The following is a 12,102-nucleotide window of genomic DNA, read 5'->3' on the forward strand; positions in this document are numbered from 1 at the left end:
CCTCTCCAGCGGGTGACCAGCGGGTTCCTGACGACCTCTCCGGCGGGTGACCGGCGGGGTCCTGACCTCTCACGAGGTGATCGGCGGGCTCCTGACCTCTCCGGCGGGTGACCGGCGGGCTCCTGACCTCTCCAGCGGGTGACCAGCGGTCTCCTGACCTCACACGAGATGATCGGCGAGCTCCGCTGGAGTGCCGGGATCAGCGGTCTGGCGGTCAGAACCGAGCGCCGACCTCCGCCGAACGGTTCGCCATTGTCAACTGTTGCCGGGAGCCCGGCTGCAACGTTCGTGACGCCCGCCAACTGCCGGGCCATGTGCGGCCAGTGCCCGTCACTTTCACGACCGCCGGCTCGAGCCATGCCGGGTCCACGGAGCGGACACCGGGGGCCAGCGTCGGTCAGCTGGAACACAACCGCTCGTGAATCGTGACGTTGTGTGCTCGGGATGCTTCGTCACGTGAGAACACAAGCCTTATTCGTTTATATGACTCTCGTGAGCATGAAATTAAGGCCTGACGCTTTGCATGTCACCAGTTTGGCAACAGCATTCCTTCCTTTAACAGCCTTCAGTTTGTGTCGTTCCTGGACCCTTTCGTGATGATTTTCAACGCGTAGACGCCTTCTTCGGCATCGCGCTGCATCATCATCGTATCCTTGTCTGTGTTGAATCACTTTGTTTTCTTCATTCTGTTGACAATCCGTTCGCCCTTCCCCGCCTGGCTCTCCCATCGATAAAGATATCCTGAATGATGTGAAATGCGGGTGTCATTTTTTACTCTCCACGCTTGATTTCCAATTTATGACTGTTTTATTCAGCTGGAGCTCAGGCGGGTGATCATGTATGCGACGCGACAATGGTCGCCATCTTCTTCCTGGGCGCGGCGTCATGAGAGCAGCAGCCGTTGATCGGGTTCCCGCCGGGCGGTGGGCGTGCCGCCACATATACATTACCGTGTCGGCCTTGGTCAGCCGGGCCCCAGCAATCGCACCTATCTCTGTTCCGTCGGCGTCGGGAACCGCGCCCGGCCGCAGCCTCCAGCGGTCGTCCTCGGCCGACCCATGGCGGGCCAGGCCCCGAAAATAGTTAGTCTATCTCCGATTGTCCCAAGAGCCTAAATCGTTCCCGCCACCCCCCCCCCCCCCGCCCCCCGCCTCACCAGCACTACCAACAGTTGGCGCGAAGCCCTCGGCAACCGTTCCAAAGCAACTTCTGCCGGCCTGAGCTCCAGAAGCTGGTCGGGGCGCGCCCGAACGCGTCCCGAATCAGCCTCAATTCGTGCGGCACTCGTCCGTATGCCGGCCGTCTTGTTTGCCGGCGTTGCGCTTCATTGGCGTGGTACATCACCCCGGTGCAGTGAGGGCGGGGCGGCGCTGCAGCGACAGTCGGGTCGTCGCCTCCGCGTGTTTGTCACCCCCGGACGGGGTCAAGGCCGCCTCTGCAGCACAGTCTGGGGACCGGCGCCCGCCTCACCGCCGCCTCCTCGCCGCCTCCTCGCCGCCTCCTCGCCGCGCCACCTTCATTGGCAGACGGTCCGTTTTAAACGGCGCCATGATCGTTCATCTTGTTACAGGAGAATCCATCTCACTTGGCGCCGCGTCAGCTGACGCCAGTGGGGGAAGAAGGGCCCATTCACGTGCTCTCGGTCGTCCGTACAATGGCGCCGATCTGCAGAGGTCGGAGGTTCAGACGACTGATTGAGCCGTTTGCGCTTGAAGCCGCCCCTCCCCCTGGCGGCGACCAGTCTCGAGTGCCCGTCTGTGGCGCTGGCCGACCTCCGGTTGCCAGCCGACCGGCGTTCCGGCCAGCCGAAGCGGTTCGCGCGGCGTGAACGGTCGCGCAGGTCGGAGCCGTCGGGCAGCTCTGGCACCGCCGTCCTCCTGTCCGGCTGAGGACTCGGGTCGGTGTGTGTTGCCGACGGACGTCAGCAGCGGCCGGGAGTGGGCACGCCCTGCGGTCGTGACCTGACCCGGCCGACACCTGGGCAGGGGTGGGGGTGGGGGTGATGCCACCGTCGCTGGCCCTCTGCAACAGTCCAATGATCGGCAGTGGGGACGGCTGCCTGCAGCTGTCAGAAGACTAGCGTACCTGACTTCCGACCCGTAACTCGCCATTTACATCGCTTCGTTAAGGTCTTTTGAATCGCACCGTATGCGTTCTCCTTTGATCTTAACTAGCCTTAGCGCTGCCGCTGCAAAGCATTTTCTGCCGCGGACCATTACACTTTAAAGCCAAACACGACTCATCTCGGGCGAAAAATCACATCTGCATCGCAGTCGGCGTCCTCAGCTCTGTCAATATTGACACAGGGCAGCGGAGTGCGCTCGGCGTCTTCGTGGGACGATGGCCGCGAACCGCGAACCGCGGTGGCGGAGTGTTGGAAGTTTCTTGCGCTTGTTGTGAATTGCACATACCGCGCAGGAAGAGTCGAGGAGGGACGTGGTGCCGTCTTTTCTGCAACGATAGGGTGGGGTGAGGTGAGGAGAGGGGTGAGGTGAGGAGCGGGGTGAGGGTGAATGCGATCGTATGACCTCAGTGATGCGTCGTTGCTTTGTGCGTTGTGGCGTCAATTCTCAATTCCTCTTTTTGACACCTTGATTTTTTAGTGGGTAGTGTATTACGGACAAATATTGACATGCTTTTCATCATTAACTGATTCATGAGATCAAACTTTGTCAGTGTGAGCTTTCTGTGCTTTGTGGCAGTTTGCCCCTGTCCCGACGATAAAAAGGGAAGCAAGCTCCGAACAGTCCTCCGCCTGTCCACGTAGAGTGCAGTCAGCTTCTGCGCGTGCCTCCGTATGCCCCGTGCGACTCGCACCACCTGCTCCAGTCCTGCCCGCCCTACGATTTGGTTAAGTCCATCCCGTCGTCAGTGGCGCACAGGGCCCTGCGCAGCGGGCACGGGAACACCCTGGCGACGGCGGCCCGCCGGAGGCCGGGTGACCGGCGCGTGCCCCGAGCGCGGCCTCGCCTCTGCGGACTCGACATCTGGCGTCCGTCCTTGCCCCAGTTGGAAGGGCGGGTCGCCGGCGGTGCGCCTGCGGTGCGCCGGCCGCCAACCCTGCCGACCCGGCCGCCGCCAAGCTAACGGGACAGGCCGCCGGCCGCCGAGAGGCGCGGGCCGGACGGCGACGCGGCCGACCCGTTACGTCCGGAGATGCGCGACACTGCGCGAGGCGACAGTCGGACGTGACGTGACCCTGCCCTGGTCGGTATCTCCGGCTGGGCGGCCCGTCTGGTGGTGACCCGGCGGTGACCCCGGCGGTGACCCCGGCGGTGACCTCCGGCGGTGACCTCCGGTAGTGACCCCGGCGATGGCCCGGGCCAGAGCGCCCGGGGGTTCCCGTGGGAGCGTGTGATGTCACGGTGCCGGTACGCTGCCGGCGCTCAGACCGCCAGAGCCGTGCGAAGGCCTGGAGGGGTGCCGCTCCCCATCCAGCCTCGCCGCGCCTGTCAGGCCACCGTCGTCGCCTGTGAGCTCTTCCGAGCTCTGCGCTCGCCCGAGACCTGCGCTCTCCCGAGCTGAGCGCTTGCCCGAGCTGTGCGCTCGCCTGAGCTTTGCGCTCGCCCAAGCCCTGCGCTCGCCCGAGCCCTGCGCTCGCCCGAGCTGAGCGCTTGCCCGAGCTGTGCGCTCGCCTGAGCTTTGCGCTCGCCCAAGCCCTGCGCTCGCCCGAGCCCTGCGCTCGCCCGAGCCCTGCTCTCGCCTGAGTCCAGAGCTCGTCCGATCCCTGCGTTCGCCCGGGTCTGCGTTCGCCCTGGTCCTGCGTTCGCCCGGGTCCTGCGTTCGCCCGGGTCCTGCACTCGGCCGAGCCGGTGCTCATTCAGCTGCTGACCGTGCCGGCCGGGGCTGCCGCGGTCGACAAAATCCTAACCTGGCCTGGCTCACTCGAACCGGCGTTCTGTTGTGTTGGCAGAGCTGGTGCTGCTGCTTCTGCTGGCGGAGCTGGTGCTCCCCTGGCCAGCCACAGGCCGCTGCACATGCGCTCTGAAAGTCAGATTAACACTTGTGCGTAGACTCGTAATTATTAACTAGAACGTCAACATTGAGTAGGGAGAGGCATACAGTCAGAAAATGAGAGCGACGATGTTAAAGGCGGAGAGAGGCAGACCAGGTGGAGAAACCATGTATTTAAGTGTGTGTGTGTTGACAGCTATTGCCGGGGGAGATCAGCTGAGACTAATTTACTTCCTTGTCTAATGACTTTGTTTTCGTGAATGCCGTGCATGCCAGCGATAGCGGATCTCTCAGCTGATGGGTTTTGGAAATCGCGCCTAGGAAAGCGCTCAAGGGGCGTGAGCTGTTCAAAAATATCCTGAAATACTATATAATAATGACATGTATTATATGCATTATATATGTAATAATACTTTGTACTAATAAGACTAGTATTATATCTAATAATACTAATGAAATACTATTTAATAAATAGCTAAAATTCGCAACACCAACCAAAGGGAAAACTTGTCATGTGATCCTGTCTAAGAAATTTAGTGTCTGGCATTTTAGTGTCGGCAGTTTTGCGGGACAGGCCATCTTAAAGACACGGGTGCACCCAGAGTGTAGTGGCGGCAGCGACGTTTGATGCAAGCGCGTCATCTTCCCTGGTGGCAAACTTAGTGCCGTTTGAAAGGGCCGGCGAAAAGTTGGCATTTTTCATTCATGTTCTTTGGTCCTCACGAAGGTACGCATTTCCAGTGCTATGTATTGCATAGTGATGTATTATATATGTATTACATAAGTGACGAGACGGGACGAACTGCATTCACTGCATCCAATATGACAAACGCTCTGTACTCCAGGGCCAGGGAGCAGCACGAGCATAGTCATAAATGGCTACACAAGGCCGTATGTCGGTCATATCTCTAAATGAACTGCAGCGCCTTTAATGCAACGTACCCCACGCTGTATACAAATGTTCACAGCGCTGTTTGTCCCAGTACTGCCTGGTGATCAAATTTCCATGCTGGGCGACGGTGACGGCGGGACCGTGACTCGGTGAGGTCGTCACGGGGGGTCCGGGCGCGGACGAACGACTTGTGAACGGCCCGGCCGTCGCCGCTGCACGCGCCGGGTGCCGGCGGCGCGCTCTCCGGACCGCCGCCAGTCCACACAGCGGTCACGCCGCCCGGCCGGCAGCCAGGCTCGTGAGCGCCCCCTCGCGGCCAACGACGCCGCCGGTCACGCGCGCCGGGACACGACCTCTCAAGAAGCACGCCGCTCGAAATGAAACGGCCCCGGACCCCAGGGAGCGGCCGACCGGGTCGTTACGGCGGCTCGGAACTGGTTGCAGCAGCCGTGGACTTGTTTTTGTTGCGCTGGTCGTTGCCCGTGCGGAGGCCGGCTCGGCGTGAGCTCGCGGCCTTGCTGGGGCCGTCGCCGGCAGGTGGGCGCGCCCGGCCTCCAGGTGCGCCCGCTGCAGTGACTTGTGAGGGCGCGCCGTGGGCTCTTTCGAGCGAGGTGCTGACGTGATTTGGCCGCTCGCTCGGCCGGCAGACGTGACGCCGCGCGGGCTTAATCTCCGCAACTGCCGTCCTAATTGGGCCCGGCCGGTGATCAGAAGGTTTTTAATTTATCTCCTCTGACATCGTGAATGAGTCTCCGCCCATGTCCCGCTTTATTTCCAATCACTCACCAGCTTCACAGTACCGGTCACGGACCATTGGCTGCGGCCAGCTGCGGTGGCCGGCCGGGCTCGGCGCGTCCCGGACCGTCGCGAGCTGCTCCGGGCGCGGCGCGCCTTCGCTGGGGCCCGGAGGAGCGCGGTGACCCTGGTCCCGCTAGCTGGTGGGCTCGGAGAAGCCGTCACGCCTTGACAGCAGATGAGCGATAGGGGAGGCGGCGGGCCGCGACCGGTCACCGCGCCGGCCCGGCGCCGCAGACGGACCGATGGAGGAGGGTGTCACCAGCCGCCGATGTCTTTGATCGGCCCGGTCGAGACGTGCGTTACGCCGCATGGCGCGTTCCTCAGTCCCTCTATGCCACCAGTGCTACAGCGAGTTTTTTTTCGCGAAGGTCGCATTTTGTATGAAAGGGCGGTTCTATTGGGAAGCAGATATACCTGTCGGAAAATGGTCAAGGCCGATTTTAGGCTCACAATGCTCCGGACATTCGGCCCAGTGCACCAGAAAATGCAAGTCGCCGCTCGGTTTGCGCGGTGCAGACCAGGGGCGGCTGCATTTGCCGCCGCTGCCAACACGTCTGCCGCTTCGACCTTGGACGTGACCTCCGCCGGCACGCCAAACACCGAGGAGAACGCCCCTTTTTCTCCGGCCATTACCCGACGCCACACGTGACGCCACCAGCTGTTGATCGGTGGAATGTTCGTCAGCGCCGCTTCGAGCCCTGTAAATCGCGGACATGAGCCGGCAGAAGGCGGCGCTGCGAAGCGTTTGAGCCGGCAGCGGACGTGCTGGGCTGGTGCGGCTGCAGGTTGGCAGCGGGGGGGGGGGGGTGCCGGCTCCGCGTGTCTCCGCGGCGTGTTTGTCCACGCCTCGCCGCTCGTCGCGAGGCGCGGTCAGACGTCGGGCGGCGACCCGCTCAGTTTCCAGTTGCCTCCTGTCTGTTTCTTTGTCTGCTCGTCCGCACGCGTGTCTCGCTGTCCACCCCTGTCGTTCCTGTGTCCGTCAGCGTGCCCTCCTGTCCGCCCGTCTACCCTCTGTCGACGTCCGTTCGTGTCGGCCCGCCTCTACCACTTCTCTTACCCGCCCGTCGGCCTGCTTACACCCCTGTCCGCCCAGCTGAACGGCGTCCGCTCGTCCGCCCCCGCCCCGTCCCGCCCCGCCCCTGTCCGCACCTCCGCGTGTGGGCACTACCCCGACATTCCACCCGCAGCCAACTGTCAGCCTGACGGCTCGCATCCCAGCCTGACTGGCCGTCTGTCAGCCCGTCCGGGCGGCCCAGGCGCTGCGTGGCCACGGGCACTCCGCGGGGCTCGCGCCGTCTCCAGCCGCGGCTCGGTGGCGCCGCTGTAATCAGATTGGGCCGTCCGCCGCCTGATCCGCCGCGGGCGCCAGCTTGCGGAGCTTCCGTGTATGGGAAGCCGCACGAGCCCTGCCCAGATCTGGCGGGCCGCCGGACAGGCGAGGCCGCGCCAGGAGACGGCGACACGCCGGCCGGAGCCGCCGCCGCCGCCGCCGGCAGGATGACGTTGTCAAAACATGGTCCCGGCTGCTAGTTAACAGGAGGGGCTTATGCCCATGTGTGGACCTGTCCGGTGGCTCTTAAGGCAACCTTGCAAGGACACAGCTGCCTAATCTACACCGCTGCTGATGATACGCTGGTGTTGCTTATCCAGTGTGGTTTTTTTACGCACCTGGAGCCGATGGCGTTTGGTTCGGCACACCCTGTTAACAGACGGACGCACAGTCGTCCATTGGTAGTGGAAACAGGCTGCATCTGCCATGCGATCTATGGGGCACATATCAAGGTGCTTTGATTGGGGTGTAAGTGCCAATACGTGTAGAAAGTGTTATCCCATTACAGTGTTGTCCGACTGGAAGTGTAACCTGCGAGGTTTTGATTAACGAAGCTGACGCAATGTCCCCGGGCTCCATGACTGATGATGCTTCCCTTCGCTTCAGTTCGGGGCTCGCCTGATTTCAAGCGGCGCCTGACCTCGCGGGTGCCTCGTGTTTTCAGTCCAGACCTGAGTCGTCTGATGGCGCCGCCGCCGCTGCGGCGCGGCAGCGCGAGCCAGCTGCCGGCGCACGCCGTCACCGAGGACACGCCGGCCGACATGCTGCAGGGACAGATGAGCCTGAGCGTGCTGCTGCCAGACGGCCGCCACTGCCGCATCAGCGTGGATCGCGGGTGAGCCAACGGCGCGGCGGGGCTGGGGCTGGGGCTGGGGGTGGCGCTGAGGCTGGAGCTGGGGCTGGGGGCTGGGGGTGGCGCTGGGGATGGGGATGGGGATGGGCTTGGACTGGAGCTGGGACAGGGCCGGGGACGGGGCCGGGGCCGGGGCTTGGACAGGAGCTGGGACAGGGCCGGGGACGGGGCGGGGCCGGGGCTTGGACTGGAGCTGGGACAGGGCCGGGGACGGGACCGGGACCGGGGCTGGGGCTGGGGCTGGGGCTGGGGCTGGGGCTGGGGCTGGGGCTGGGGACTGGGACTGGGACTGGGACTGGGACTGGGACTGGGACTGGGACTGGGACGGGACTGGGACTGGGACTGGGACTGGGACTGGGACTGGGACTGGGACTGGGACTGGGCTGGGCATGTGTTCAAGATAGACCAGGACCGGGACCGGGACCGGGATTGGGATTGGGATTTGGATTTGGGTTGGGATTGGGATGGGTACGGGGATGGATATCGAGCACGGGCGGGACCCGGAACTGAAGTGACGACTGGGGGAGTGACCCAACTCTTGATTACTGAAGTATGACGGGGAGTGACTTAGCTCTGCGGACATCTCTCTTGCATCAAATCGGCGACCAGGGGATTACTGGTGCAATGCAGTCAACTGCCTTGGACCATGACCACAGAGTCCGGTCTTTTGCTTTGAAATAATGTAAGCTGATTTGAATGATTTATGCGAATCTGCATTGTCACAAAGTTGAATTGGCCGGCATGTTCAATGTCACAAATAATTTTGTGGCAGTGTCGGAACGTTTCATGGACCAGAACAGGTTACAAAGGGCTGTGTATTGCCGATATAATCTGAGGTGCGCTACCGGTTTTTTCGTACGACTATGCATTGTCAATGTATCCTGAGAAGAAACAGCAGTTTTATGCCGGTTTTCTTCATCAAACCCAGAACGTTGCATCCCACAATGCAATAGCCAATTTTTGAAAAGAAATCGAAGCCGGATTTTCAGTTTACATACATATATACACGAGACCACGCTCCGAACCGCAAGTATGAATCTACTTTTTTGTCCACATGGCATTCTCGAGCCGACCATCAAGGCTGGTTTTGCTGGCCCGCACAACGCGGTCATAAGAGGCGGCCCGTCGGGACTTCTGGCTCTGCGATCAACTGGCGTTGAAGCACGCCTCGTTAACGTTGCTGCTGAATCGACAGAAACAATCACTTGTCAATTGTGGCGTAATTGTTGCGTAAATTCTTAAGTTCATTGTATTCCGTGTACTGTGAAGGCCATATCACGGCCTGCCAGCAACAATATACTCACCCGTTTTTGAAGTGAAGCATTACTATGCAGCTCAGTTCTTTCTGTCGCTGGTGTCGTACGGTGTCAGCCGCCACCCTTTGGCACCGTGCCCTTCCGCTGACCTTGTGCGCTTATGTTTCCGCAGCACGCCAATGATGGACCTCCTCATCCAGGTCACAACGGCCAATAAAATCAGCCCTGGGGGTCACGTGATCCAGGTCATATCCGACCGGAGCCACAGCTGCCTCAGCTACAAGCCCAGCACACCAATAGGTATGGTGCAACCTCCCGGCAGTCGCGTGCGCCGTCCGTAGGCGCATGGCTTCACTTGTGCTGCATCATGTTCGGGCGCCATGTTCGCCTTCGGCTTTGTCCTGCCTCGCCATTGAAGATGTTAGTGAAGAGGCGTCAGCTTTTCACGGTGGCGTCCGAGGCTCAAAAGAACCCTTGACCTTTTTATCGTCTCTTCCCAGTGCGTCGGTCTGCGCCGGTCTCCCTTCATTTGTCGTCTGCGAGTCTCTTGATGCGCCGTGATCGGTGTGTGAACAGACTGCGTCACCAGCGACGGAGGCGCGCGACCTTGACAAGGTCGTGTCTGTCGGCCGAACCATTAGCGTCATCGGCGACGGCGGCCCCAAGGGGTCCGCCTCTGCAAATAAATTATGCAAGAGCTGTTGGCGATCTCTTGTCTCGTCTGTCAATTGACGGCATAGGCAGCAATTCGCAGAGTGGGATGACGAAAGCCAGTATTCTGCACTCGCCGGCAGGGTTTTATATGTTGCAGAGGCCGCTGCCATGGTGCGAGGAGACACTCATTGTCTTGCATGCATTTTTCACGCCGCAATGAAACGCACGGTGTGGTGAGAGTCGTTGTAGCATATTGCAAGAAAACGTCGTGATGGGCAGTGCCGTCTTGCAGGGACCTTAAACAGTGTCCGCGAATTCCTGCGGTTCGTACTTTCTCATGTTGCTTGGGGAGGGATTTTTTACTTGGAAAGGTCTGCACCTAGTCTCACGTATGTCTTGGCGAATCGTAGACGAAACTGTTCGTAACGCAAATACTTTGTTTTCCTGGTGTCTCAAGGCCGCAATAATTTTGAGTGTTTCGTGAACAAAAACCTATGAGAGGTAATCTGCACAAATCCAGTTGAAAGCATTCTTGATAGCTGTATTGTGAGCCAGCGGCAGTTTGCGTGTTTGTGCTCAAAATGGCGCTGGGCGAGGGAGGAATCCTGGTCAAAGGATATCACCGAATCTCGCAGCACTGGGCCACTTCATCTTTTGTTGCCACCGTGTGAAGGTGCCACTAAGGTCTCGCTAAGGTGCCACCTCCACAAGGTGACGCCAATAAACCCGCGATGCACACGGAGCCACCTGTGCGGAGCAGGTTTGCACTCCCGCCACAGGCTGGGCTTGGACGTGGAGCACGACTCGCCGCTGCCCGGAGGTCGTCCCTGTGCACCTCTGTATTCATGAATGCTATTCCCAAGGGTTATCTGTTGGTGGCATTGAAGACGGCACAGCCGGCGTCGCTTGTACGCTAGCCCCTGCGCCCTGCGGGTCGTGACTGAGTGGCTCTGTACCGTCTCCGGCTGAGATGCCGCCCGCTGCGCTCCAGGCACGCTTGACACCACCGCTCTTCGGATCGTGCCGAAGAACAAGCTGAACGAGCCCCCGAGCCGGCGGACCAAAGCGGCGCCGCACAACCCGCTGGCCGACGCCAAGATCCGCATCAAGGTAAGCCCTCAGCTGGGTCTTGCCCCCAGACGACCCACCCCGGCCCACCCCGACCCACCCCGAGACGACCTACCCCGACCCACTCCGAGACGACTCACAGCGACCCACCCTGAGACGACCTACCCCGGCCCACTTCGAGACGACCCACAGCGACCACCCCAAGGCGTCCTACCTCGACCCACCCCGAGACGACCTATCTCGACCCACCCCGAGCGAACGACCCACCCCGACCCACCTCGAGACGACCCACCGCGACCCATCCCGACCCACCCCGGGACGACCTACCCCGACCCACTCCGAGACGACCCACCCCGACCCAGCCCGACCCACTCCGAGAAGACCCACCGCGACCCACTCCAAGCCACTTCGAGACGACCCACAGCGACCCACCCCGAGGCGTCCTACGCCGACCACCCCGAGACGACCTACCCCGACCCACCCTGAGACGACCTACCCCGACCCACTCAGAGACGACCCACCGCGACCCACCCCGACCCACTCCGAGACGGCCCACTGCGACCCACCCCGACCCACTCCGAGACGATCCACCGCGACCCACCCCGACCCGCTCCGAGCGTACTGCAGGCCCCAGTGGGACGTCGCCTTTCGCCGAGACATCGCCGCAGTCTAGAACGCATTAACGTATTGGAACGCACTGTGCTCCTGAATGCCGTTTCGAAAGATGGTCTGTTGGTAGCGTTGAAGTCGGCATAGTTGGCCTTGTCTCTATGCTTGCATGCTGCTCCGCCAATCAGAGGCCGGCGGTGCGGCGACAGCGCGGCTTTGTTTGAGGTTTGGCACGGCTTCGTTCCATTCCGTGGGAAATCTGATGGCAACCATCTGTGAGGGTCTTGCCGTCCACCAATTTAGTGCGGTACGAAAGAACCCCGTGCGTGTCAGCGCTGGATTGCGTAATCTGACGTCAAACGTTGGCGTTTGGCGTGGTTGTATCAGAGCTGAAGCAACATTCAGCGACGTTTTCGAGGCTCTGAATAATTACGTGTGTGCTGTTGACAGGCCAAGGGAAGGGAAGGAAGATCGGAGAGATGTACTTGGCATTGTTTTGTCACTTATGTAGATTGCATGGCATGCGCGTGCGCATTTTCGGTGCACACGACGCCGTTAAAAAAAACAAATTGCATTGCAGCAGCCTCATGTCTCATAAAAGCCCATTCGTTCTTTTGTACTCGCTGAGTTCCATCAGATGACTGCGGTCCATTTTGCAGGTGTATTTGCCCCGCAATCAGCTCTCGGC

The 12,102-nt window shown here is 60.8% G+C and overlaps 1 protein-coding gene across 1 annotated transcript in view; it reads left to right on the top strand.

Annotated features, from left to right (window-relative positions):
- The window catches only part of LOC119104101 (protein cordon-bleu), a 41,832-nt gene that overhangs the window by 26,042 nt on the left and 3,688 nt on the right, over positions 1-12,102 (top strand). The window contains exons 2-5 of the mRNA XM_037227779.1: positions 7,639-7,809; positions 9,256-9,383; positions 10,729-10,847; positions 12,074-12,100. Of these exons, the coding sequence (XP_037083674.1) occupies positions 7,658-7,809; positions 9,256-9,383; positions 10,729-10,847; positions 12,074-12,100 (426 nt within the window). The 5' untranslated portion in view covers positions 7,639-7,657. The remainder of the gene's footprint in view (positions 1-7,638; positions 7,810-9,255; positions 9,384-10,728; positions 10,848-12,073; positions 12,101-12,102) is intronic.

Source organism: Pollicipes pollicipes, unplaced genomic scaffold (genome assembly GCF_011947565.3).
Source record: "Pollicipes pollicipes isolate AB1234 unplaced genomic scaffold, Ppol_2.1 Scaffold_584;HRSCAF=661_pilon_pilon_pilon, whole genome shotgun sequence".
Lineage (NCBI taxonomy): Eukaryota > Metazoa > Arthropoda > Thecostraca > Pollicipedomorpha > Pollicipedidae > Pollicipes > Pollicipes pollicipes.